Here is a 13026-nt window from a genome sequence, read left to right on the forward strand (position 1 = left end):
GAATGTGCTGCACCTCATCCAAAGGGGCATGCATAGTACGCATTGCCTGTCGATGGAACCACAAATTCACCACCAATATTTCCTGTTGATGGAACCACAAATTCACCACCAAAATTGCCTGTCAATGGAACCACAAATTCACCACCAATATTGCCTGTCGATGGAACCACAAATTCACCACCAATATTGCCTGTCGATGGAACCACAAATTCACCACCAATATCGCCTGTCGATGGAATCAAAAATTCACCACCAATATTGCCTGTCAATCGAACCACAAATTCACCACCAATATTGCCTGTTGATGGAACCACAAATTCACCGCCAATATTGTCTGTCGATGGAACCACAAATTCACCACCAATATTGTCTGTCGATGGAACCACAAATTCACCACCAATATTGTCTGTCGATGGAACCACAAATTCACCACCAGAATTGTCTGTCGATGGAACCACAAATTCACTACCAATATTGCCTGTTGATGGAACCACAAATTCACCACCAATATTGCCTGTTAATCGAACCACAAATTCACCACCAATATTGCCTGTCGATGGTACCACAAATTCACCACCAATATTCCCTGTCGATGGAACCACAAATTCCCAAACAAAATTTTCTGTTGATGGAACCACAAATTCACCACCAATATTGTCTGTCGATGGAACCACAAATTCACCACCAATATTGTCTGTCGATGGAACCACAAATTCACCACCAATATCGCCTGTCGATGGAATCAAAAATTCACCACCAATATTGCCTGTCAATCGAACCACAAATTCACCACCAATATTGCCTGTTGATGGAACCACAAATTCACCACCAATAGTGTCTGTTGATGGAACCACAAATTCACCACCAAAATTGTCTGTCGATGGAACCAAAAATTCCCCACCAATATTGTCTGTGTATGGAACCACAAATTCACCACCAAAATTGTCTGTCGATGGAACCACAAATTCACCACCAAAATTGCCTGTTGATGGAACCAACACTTCACCACCAAAATTGCCTGTTGATAGAACCACAAATTCACCACCAAAATTGCCTGTTGATGGAACTACAAATTCACCACCAAAATTGTCTGTCGACGGAACCACAAATTCACCAACAAAAACTCCATGTTGAAACTCCTCTCTCTTAAAATGGGAATGCCCTTGGATCATGGGTAGTGAGTCGTGATGCTGCTTACTTTGGATAGATGAGAGGTTGAAAAAGCCAAGTCTAATTAATCAGCTGGTCACATCATGCCCTGCTATCTATAAGTTCATCCTCAACCGTATTATTTAATCTGATTCTTCAAAAAATCAAAATCTTATTTCTACTTATTTTCTTTTTTAATAGGTGGTGGCTGAGGGTTAATTGTGCTGGAAACACGTGCTGAGGAGTAATGTTTTCTAAGAGTAATGTTTTCACCCTCATTGTAAAATTCTTTTCTAAAGAGTAATGTGTTCTGAGAGTAATGATTTCTAAAACTAATATTTTCTAGGAGTAGTGTTTTCTGGGACCTTTACCCTCTCTGTGAAATTTCCTTTTTGGAGAAATGTTTTCTAAAAGTATCCTAAAGAGGCTTGCTTTTTTCTGTTGTTCTCGGCCTTGTTCCGGATCAAAGTGTAGTATCTGTTCTACAGATGCTGCACTTAAGGTAATTTTACCAGTCAATGGAGGGGAAACCCTCTATACTGGGACAATTATTATTTTTTGTAACCAGAATGCCCCTTTTTTGCCTACTTTTAGGGGAGCTGGTTTTTACCCCACATTAAAAACGGCCTTGTGCCTAATTTGCTTTGGTGGGGAAGCAAATAAATACAATAAAATAATTACCCTACCTATAGGATTGCACTTGACAACTTTATTCAGCATTAAATAAATAATTGATAATGCTGTAAACCAAACCAATGGTATACAATTAAGGAAAATATTGTGAAGATACAAGATACCATTAGATAGACTATACTAATTCACGGGCCAAACCGCATACAGCATTTTAAAAATATGATAAGACAATAGTTGAAGAAAAAATTTCAAAATGTTTGCCTCGAGAAAGAGTTCTGTTCACTGAAAAGTTTAAACCTGTTTGTGAGTCAGAATTGAGTTTATCTTTTTTTTTTATTTTGACTGTTACGACAGACACTAATACTTGTACTAGTTGTTTACCGATATTAATAGGAAATTATTTCCAAGTAAAAGCATCTCTGTAATCTCTCTCTTCATACATATCATATCATACATATCATATCATACATATTACATCATACATGTTATATCATACATATTATACCATACATATTATATCATACATATTATACCATACATATCATATCATATATATTATACCATACATATTATACCATGCATATCATATCATACATATTATACCATACATATTATACCATACATATTATCATACATATTATACCATACATATTATACCATACATATTATACCATACATATCATATCATACATATTATACCATACATATCATATCATACATATATCATACATATTATATCATACATATTATACCATACATATTATATCATACATATATCATACATACAACACATATTATATCATACATATCATATCATACATATCATATCATACATATCATATCATACATATTATATCATACATATATCATACATATTATACATATCATATCATACATATCATATCATACATATTATATCATACATATTATATCATACCATACATATTATATCATACATATATCATACATATCATACATATTATATCATACATATCATATCATACATATAATATCATTCATATCATACATATTATATCATTCATATCATAAATATTATATCATACATATTATATCATTCATATCATGCATATCATATCATACATATTATATCATACATATCATATCATATCATTCATATCATATCATACATATCATATCATACATATTATATCATTCATATCATACATACCATATCATACATATCATATCATACATATCATACATATTATATTATACATATCATATCATACATATTATATCATTCATATCATACATACCATATCATACATATCATATCATTCATATCATACATATCATATCATATCATACATATCATATCATACATATTATATCATTCATATCATACATATTATATCATACATATCATATCATACATATTATATCATACATATTATATCATACATATCATATCATACATATCATATCATACATATTATATCATTCATATCATACATATTATATCATACATATTATATCATACATATTATATCATACATATCATATCATACATATTATATCATACATATTATATCATACATATCATATACATATCATACATATTATATCATACATATCATACATATTATATCATTCATATCATACATATTATATCATACATATCATATCATACATATCATACATATCATATCATACATATCATATCATACATATTATATCATACATATTATATCATACATATCATATCATACATATTATATCATACCTATTATACATATCATATCATACATATTATATCATGCATATTATATCATTCATATCATGCATATCATATCATACATACATATCATACATATTATCATACATATTATTTCATACATATTAGCCAAAAAACTCTTTTTCTTTTTCATGTTATACACACTGCATAACATTCTCTCACTTTTTAGTAACACATTTAGGTAATCGTTCATCCCCCTCTCAGTACAGGCCAATAAGTCTCCTGTGCGTCATGAGTAAGTTGCTGGAATCTGTGTTAAATAAAGAAGTAATCAACCATCTCAGCAAAAATAACCTGCTTAGTGACACACAATATGGTTTCCGTTCTGCTAGATCTACAACAGATGTGTTTACAGTTATATCTCATAGGATTAGCGAATCTCTCGACAGAGGCAACCTTTCTAGGGCAATTGCTCTTGACATATCAAAGGCCTTTGATAGGGTATGGCATGAAGGTTTTCTTCACAAGATCTCCAGCTATGGTATAGCTGGAAATGTCTTCTCAATTATTAAATCATTTCTCTCTGATAGGTTCATAAGAGTAGTAGTTGATAGGCAAAAATCAGAAACTCACAGTATTAATGTTGGAGTCTCAGGGGGCCATTCTGGGCCCAACTCTCTTCCTGATTTACATTAATGATCTTCCAAATCACATCCTTACATCATTCGTAGAAATTTTTGCTGATGACACTACCATCTATGGTAGCACATCTAAGACAGTAAACGACCAAGTTCTTTCCGATTCTCTCTCCTCTGATCTTGATCACGTTGTATAATGGGGAAAGGAGTGGCTGTTTACTTTTAATGCATCTAAAACCAAGCTTCTATGTTTACATCATCAACATTCTGATCTCCATCTGGCATCAATTAAAATGAATGATTCTTGTTTTGGGGAGGCCTCAAGTTTTAACAGGCTTCTGTGCTTGACCTTTACTCCTGATCTCAAATGGAATAAGTATATCAAATCTGTTGCCAAGGCCGCTGGAAAAATGGTCGGATCCTTCTAACGATCCAGTAGATAATCTCACTGCTGATGCAATTCTCTATCTATATAAGAGCCAGGTACGTCCAAGGATGGAATACTGTTGCCACATATGGGCAGGAGCTGCTAGAAAAGACTTGTCCTGCCTTGATAGGGTTCAAAATAGACTTTGTGGCCTGGTGGGAGATGTCCTTTTCTCTTCGCTGCAACCTCTATCATACAAAAGAGATGTTGCGAGTTTGTCTTTGCTTTATCGTTATTTTCATGGAAAGTGTTCAACTGAGCTTCAATCTATGGTCCCCTCCTCGCCAAACTTTCACAAGAACCACTCGTCTAGCTGAAAACACTATCAATAATTCCCCCCACTCTTTATCTGTGCCTAAACCTAAACATAGATTCCATGATCAAAGCTTCTTTCTTAGAACTGCACACCTGTGGAATTGTCTTCCGTTTTTCTGCTTTCCAGCTGTCTATAATATGGTTGTCTTCAAGTCCAACGTGAACAAGTTTCTGATGAGCCGTTCCACTTAAGTTAATAAATTTACCAAACTTCCATTACTATCGATTACTATATTGTCCTTTTGACTACTGTACACTCTTTAACCCTTAACCTTGAGTGGCCTATCGGCCTTGATAAAAAAAACAAAAAAAACTTTCCTTGTTGACCATTTCATGAAATAAAACTTTCTTCAATTTCATACATCTTTGTTTCAGTTTCATTTCTGACATAGTCCCTGATGTTGTTAGGGCCATTTTGGACGATGATAGCGTGTTTGTGTATAGCTAACTACCACATCAATAATTAATATAAATGTTATGTTTTAGCGAACGAAGAAAATGAAAGAAATATACAGACGTTCATGCATAATAAAATGGAAATAAATGAACCATTAAATGAATAGAAGGGTCATGCCACAGAAACATATTGAATACTTCAGATTGCTTTTGGGCCATCTTGCATGAAGTGAGCATTAGTTTTTGAGTGGCTTAAGAGATTCAAGGAAGGCAGGGAATCTATGAGGAATTATGAGAGGTGTGGGAGGAGTAAGGAAGTCAGACTACAAGAGCTGATTGGCCAAATAAAGAATTTCATGAATAAAGACCGTCATGTGTCTATAAAGACATTAAGAGCACAATTTGATGCCAGTGTGGAAACTGTACACACAATTATTCGCGAGGAACTGAAGATGCGGAAGATTTGCGCAAAGTTTGTCCAGTGTACCAGTCCACAACTCCATCCTTATCACAGACTATTTGACCAAGATGGGCATCAAGACAGTTCCTCGCCCTCCCTATAGTTCAAACCTTGCTCCCTGTGACTTTTGGTTATTCCCCAAGTTCAAGGCTGTCATTATGAGATAATTGAGGAAATGAAGCAGACTGTGACGAGGGTCATTGACACGCTCACATAAGAGGACTTCTATGGGGCCTTCCAGAAGTTGTTGGAATAGTACAAAAGGTGCATTGCAGCCGGAGGAGATTACTTTGAATGGGATTAGAGTTTCATATGTGTACTATTAATAAAAGTGTTCATACGGAAATTATCTGGAAACTTATTTAAGGCACTCATACATTTCCTTTCACTTATCTGACTATCTAAGGTACTTAAGCTTTTTTTATTGCATTTAACTTAATTTGATATGCTACCACATTACAAACTTATTCTGAACATTTTGCTCTGAGTTTTTATAAGGTTATGATGAATAATTTTAATGTTTTTTTTTATTTTGTTCTTTAATGAAGTAATAAGGAAAGGAAATTTCAAAGGAACCAACAAATATGCCAGTGAATAACAACAGTTTTATTAAAATAACAAGATGAAAGCTAAATATAATGATTGTTCTGGTTCTTTAAATTATAAAAGGATCAACAGTTGCAACACTCAAGTTATCATTTCCTCTGATCACCTTCATTATAGAAACTGTGTCTCTTTTCATTTATTCTAAAGTGCCCACATATATTAAAAAAAAGACAACACTTTTTTCAGGTAATTGTTGCATTATCAGAAAAACATCGTTCACATATACCTTATCGAAATTCAATGATGACATCAGTGTTGCGAGACAGCCTCGGTGGGAACTGTATGACATCAATGATTGCAACTTGTTCTGTAGAAAAAAAGAATGCGGATGTGAGTATTATTTTGGCTTTTCGTTTTCTGTTAAAAATTACCCATTCTTCTTGTTGGATATTATTATTATGTTCATATTAATTTTTCTTGTTGCATATTAATTAGAAATAATAGACTTTTGAAATTAAATCTAGAAATAGATCCAAGCGTGGGGGAATTTATTGGGAAGATCATAAGAGTTAAAGCTAAGCTCAGTTGCTGCACGAATTTTGGTTTAATTAAACATAATGTAAGTTTTTAACAAAAAACTAAACAAGTCATGAGACTGCATATCTTCACCTAAAAACGTAAGAATGGGCCCAAATCTTGATTGGGCCTTACTTCTCCATAGTGTTTAAAGTATTCCTGCAGTTATGCCATATAAGTGTTGATAACTCAAAAACTATTTATCTGATCAGGCAGGTTACTGTTTACAAAGAGTATCAGATCAATATATCAAATTTGAAAAAATTGGAAGTTGAAATTCCATCAAAATTTTGACCTTAACTGAATTTATCATGGTTTCATGGCCAAGATAATGTAAGCTGTAGAATTCTATTGGCTACAATATGGACCACATCGACGATGTAAAGTTATCATCAAAAGTGTGACCTTGATCTTTAACCTAGATATCTCAAAATTTATTCCAAGTTAGACTATGATTGATATCTTCACCAAGTCTTTTAATGGTGAGGACACTAAAAAAACATAACGACAATTTTGACTGAAAATATAACTTCTGTTTTCACAGTAGTAATAAATAGAGATATATTTTATATCAAGCAGACATCATCTGTATTTGTTATTAAGGAATAAAGTTCGAACAATAACCAAGAAAAAAATCTACTTGCTCCAAAAATTGAATCTGAATTAATGGACTTAGAAGCCCGGGTGCAGCCTAAGTCCTAAGCTTGATAGTCCAACTGACAGACCAGACGGAGTCACTCCTCTAAACATGGTTACAAACCAACATAGCAGACTGATCAACAAGAGTTCATTAAGCTTTTGTATATTCCACCTTCCTGGCAGAGATGGTGTGCTGCAACATTGTGCTTATTGCTTTGTCATTACACTGAAGATGCAAAATAATCATGTTGACGCACCAGTTTTCATTAGATCACCAAAGTGAAGCAATGTTGAGCCTAGTCAGTACCAGATGGGTGACTATTTGCAAATATCTAACGTAGCCATCTGCTCTGATGGGGTTTTACATGCGATTGGGAATCGCCTGTGAATTTGAAACTTCTTCTTTTGAAGGAAGCTAGTTCAACCCACTTTTTGAAATTTATACTAGCTGATTCAATCTCAACCTACCATCGTTTCTTCTTCTTCTTCTTCTTCTTCTTCTTCTTCTCCTTCTTCTTCTTCTTCTTCTTCTCCTTCTTCTTCTTCTTCTTCTTCTTCTTATTATTATTATTATTATTATTATTCATTCATTATGCTGAAGATGGTTTATAATAAGTCTTAAAAAGTAAAACCATAATGTTATTGGAATTTTCTTTTCTTTGTTTCACAGGAATCCATTTCCACTTGCCGTTTTGCCCAAAGAGTTGCACTTATAAAGAATGATGCACTACTAAATGAGGAATTAGATCCAAGTCTTGTGATCCAACAGCTCAAGATGGAGAACGCTCAATTGAAGAAGGAGCTTTTACTCAAAACGGGAGAGGAACGAACAGACAAACTAACAGAGGAAGAAATTGAAGCGTAATTTTGTTTTTTCATTGTTCGTATTTATTTCTTTTTGCATAGTCAGAAATTGGCACAAGGGTTGAAAAATGGGATTGAAAAGTCAGTGACTCAAAGGGGAGCACTTTGACCTGCAAAATATGCCATGGAAAAAATAAAAACATGTTCAACCACTAGTCTCTACAATTTTTTTGCGAAAAATAGATTTAGATCAACTTCTACAGGATCATTTTTTGTAATTTTTGGAATTTATACTAATTTCGACATGGCATGTAAGTACATGATAGTTTTTTTGCCTTTTTTTTTTTTTTTTTACATAGGCATCACCACTTATCAAGGCTAAGAGGCCACTAGAGGATAAGGGTTAAACAGTGCACAGTAGAAATAGGACAATATAGTAACTGTTAGTAATGGAGATTCGGTAAATTTGTTAACTTATATGGAACGGCTCATCAAAAACTTGTTTACGTTAGACTTGAAGACAACCATATTGTAGTCAGCTAGAAATCAGAAAAACGGAAGACAATTCCATAGGTGTGCAGTTCTAAGAAAGAAGCTTTGCTCATGGAATCTACATTTAGGTTTAAGCACAGATAAAGAGTGGGGGAAATTAGTGATAGTGTTTTCTGCTAGACGGGTGTTTCTTGTGAAAGTTTGGCGAGGGGGGGGACCATAGAATGGAGCTCAGCCGAGCACTTGCCATGAAAATAACGATAAAGCAGAGACAAACTTGCAACATCTCTTCTGTGAGAAAGAGATTTCAGAGAAGAGAAAAGGACATCCCCCTACAAGGCTACGAAGTCTATTTTGGTTTTTGCCTAAAATGCACTTGTTCAAAACCTAGTATACTGATTATCTTCACTTGTTTAGGATGTGTGTATATATATATATATATATATATATATATATATATATATATATATATAATTATAATAAATCATAAATGATGAACATAATGTTTATATTTCCTTTTTTTTTTTTCAGATGTTCAAAGGCAGTAGACGCATTTCTTGATGATGAAGACGCTGAAGCTGTCCTTTGTGTTGGAGCAGATATGCGAAAGATACAAACTTGTTTCAATATATTCAAGGTTTAACAGCTAAAATAATCTATGTTAGACATTGCTTGTTTTTAAATATGTAACCTGATCATTTACTGGGTGAAGTATCTTAGTTTGTCGATGTCATGGTAACATCTTTGGAAGGGTTGTTATATCTTGTGGTCAGCATACAAGTTCATCAGTTTGTAAACAATAAAATAATAGGCAGGGAGTAGATATGACATCTGTTATACCTGCTTGACGGGTCTTATGTCAAGTTTTTAGAATCATTACTCGCAAGATTTCCCCTATAGAATTAATTCCCTCCAGAGTATTATCTGGGCTTGGATTGTTGTCTTCTGGAATTGAATGCTTGTAGACATTGTGGTCATCAACAAATGACGTATGTTTTTATAAAAATATATTGTTTTATTTTAACATTTTTAAGATTGAGAGTTGAAGTATGCGACTCATTGCCAACAGAGTTCCAAAATATGAGAGAACAGAGAGAGATGGATGGATGGATATTTTGTTATCAATTTCAACAGATTGTTCTGAAGCTGGTGTCAACAAGATTGATCTAACCTTTTTCAACCCGGCTGCCTTCGTTTTTTGTCAACAAACTGTCAGCTGAGTCAAGCAAAAGGTTGCTGTATTCATCATGCTTTCAGTAACATGTTTTTCAATCATACTTGTCTCCTTCCAAGGACAAGGAAGATCAGCTAGAATGCATTTAAATGTGGGAAGCGCTATCTTCCATCACAATATTTCAATTTTTTTTATAACAAGAATAGAAAAATATCTGTCCTTGGAAACGGTCATCACAATGTAGTTTGTCCCAAGGTTTTTAATATGTTAAAAATCCAGCTCCCTAGAAAGAGGCATTCTGCATTGGGACAAAAATAAAAATTGCCTAGATAACAACCAAAGACAGCAAAAACTAAGTGCAGAACAAGAATAAATACTGCACTTTGTTCCGAGCTAAAGATCAAAGTCAAATGGCATGGCAGCCAACTGAGGTGTTCTTGATATCCAAATGGCGGGTGGGAAATATCCAATCATATTGCAGTTATCTTCCTTCCTTATCTTCCTCACTACTAGGAGTCTTTAGGTGCACACGATCAAAGAGTTGGACTTGGGCATCATCAGGCCTCTGCATGTCACTGATATATATATATATATATATATATATATATATATATATATATATATATATATATATATATCCATACTATATTAACATGGGTGGGGCACAGTGAGATGGTGACCTCGAACATCCAAATGAGTCATCCAGTCATGTTCAAACTATCTCTCTTTCTCATATTTTTCAGTATAAAAACTCAGGGGTAGGGAAGTCAGATGACTTCTGTTTCATTAAAGAATGGTTTCTTCCCCCCACCCCACCGCTCACCCCAGGTACATTTAGTGTATTTCTCTCAAGTTGTTTTAGTTGTTTTTGTGCTGCCCTTAGAGGGAAATTTGTCTAATTCTCAGCTTTTTTGGCCATGAACTACACATCCTTGATATTCAGCACCCTTGCAAAACCACTTCAAATTATTTCAGTTAAGGGTTTTAAATTGGAAATTTAATTGTAAAAATAATAAGATTCTATACATGTAATATGTGAGACGATAAAACTTCCTGCATTTTAAAGTTTGACAAGCAGATAAACCAAAATTTTATATATGTTAATAATATTAAAATAAAGATACATCACTGTAGTTGAATTCTGAATGTTTCTCATTATTCAACAAACCTAATAGGTGATGCCCTTTTCTCTTCTTGCAGAAGAGATGTTGTGAGCCTGTCTCTGTTCTATCATTATTTTCATGGAATGTGCTTGACTGAGCTCTAATCTATGGTCCCTCCCTTGCCAAACTCGGTCCTGGATATGAGCTTAAACTATATCCAGTGATGAGGCCCCAGCTTGCGGGCTTTGAGGAGTGTGGAGCCACCCTTTAATTGCCATTGCTCCTGGGTCCACTCTGACCCGGAGTGGTAGTACCTGTTAGGGTCCCAACTATGGGTTAAATAGAAACCGACTTGAAAACAACAAATATATTCTATTAAAAAATATTTCTTCAAAATCACCGGATTCAGCATTAAATAACCTGAAAAGGGTTGATATGACATAAAACAAAAACAACCAACCAACCCTTGCCAAACTTTCACAAATACACTTGACTAGCTAAACTACTATATACAATTTCCCCCAATCTCTATCTGCGCCTACATTTAAACAGATTCCATGAATAGAGCTTTTTTCTTAGAAGTACTGATCAGTAGAACACTGCTCCACTGGAGTGCTTCTCAGTTAACTACAATATGGCGGCCTTCAAATCCAATGTAAACAAGTAATCAAATGCCACCCAAGTTACACCATTAACGACTACTATATTACCACCTAACATTCATTAATCCTTATCCACGAGTGGTCTTCGGACCTTGATAAGTGGTGACTCCCTTGTGAAAAAAAAAAAATTCATTTATATAGCAGCTATCAATTTAATTGTTGTTGACCTTAGTTTGTAGTTTATCAATTTTTGGGTTGCTTAAAAGAAAATAATCACATTTTTATTGGTGTTCTTGTATACAGGTATCCATTAAAACATCACTTTATTTCTGAATTTTTGAGATGAAGATTGGTAATTCATATTATTTGGATTATTTTGACTATTGTTCTCGTCTTGAGTGTTATTCACACAATGTTTTGATTCATATAACCGTCAACCTTCATCAGAGTGTAACTTATAAGTATGTGCAAAATGAATGCGAATGCTCAAAATGAATAAACATTTTGACCCCCCCCCCCCTCCCTTTATTAAAAACTCACCAAAAATCAGGAAATTAACCTATTTTAATGAAATTTTCAGTATTTATCAAATAATGATCACGGAATATATTGAACCCATTTTTATTTAAATCTTAGTAGAAATGCATTGTTTTGTTTAAATAAAAAATACCTTTACTAAAGTTATAGCTTTTAATAATAAAAAAAAATTAAAGGAATTTATTTTTGCTTTTTTTATGAAAATAAAGCATCCTAAAATATAACAATTAAAAAAAATTATTTCATTTTTATAGGCACATTACGATAAAAGCCCTTAAAGTCTGTATTATTGAATTTGATATAACTTGAACAAAAACGAATTTCTCGAACTACCGATATTATCATTGAATTAAGCATTGTTTATTTAATATTTTCACACAAAATATTATAATAGCAAAAAATATTTCTACTTTTTTTTTTAAATTAGAGATTTTGCATAATTTTTATATGTAAGATTTTAATATTTTCTTTGCTTGAAAGAATATGAAACTTTCGGCATAACATAATTTTTATATAATATTAGCCAATAATTAAAAAAAAATTAAATTTAAAAACAGGAACATAGAAAAATAATTAAATTAAAAAATGAACAAAATTATACAAACGTTTACAATAGAAATGTACAGATGCATGTCTGGGAAAAAAAAAAAAGAAAGAAACCCAGCACTCATCCCTTCTTTTAATTACATGACGTCATTCTCAGACAGCTTTTCGACTGTCTCAGATTTTGACCTCTGTATATTCCGTGTTTACAAAACTATGGTTTGTTGCGCTTTTGCGAACAGTAAAATCATTCGGGTTTTTGGGCTTATTCAGCTATTTTTTTTTTGTGCAAACAA

The 13026-nt window shown here is 33.4% G+C and overlaps 1 protein-coding gene across 1 annotated transcript in view; it reads left to right on the forward strand.

Annotated features, from left to right (window-relative positions):
• LOC145243527 (kinesin-like protein KIF6) overlaps positions 1 to 13026 on the forward strand; it is an 89300-nt gene that overhangs the window by 42192 nt on the left and 34082 nt on the right. Inside the window, exons 10-12 of the mRNA XM_080106495.1 lie at positions 6507 to 6650; positions 8146 to 8336; positions 9303 to 9408. Of these exons, the coding sequence (XP_079962621.1) occupies positions 6507 to 6650; positions 8146 to 8336; positions 9303 to 9408 (441 nt within the window). The remainder of the gene's footprint in view (positions 1 to 6506; positions 6651 to 8145; positions 8337 to 9302; positions 9409 to 13026) is intronic.

This window comes from Euprymna scolopes, chromosome 22 (assembly GCF_053919585.1).
Source record: "Euprymna scolopes isolate OS-2025 chromosome 22, ASM5391958v1, whole genome shotgun sequence".
Lineage (NCBI taxonomy): Eukaryota > Metazoa > Mollusca > Cephalopoda > Sepiida > Sepiolidae > Euprymna > Euprymna scolopes.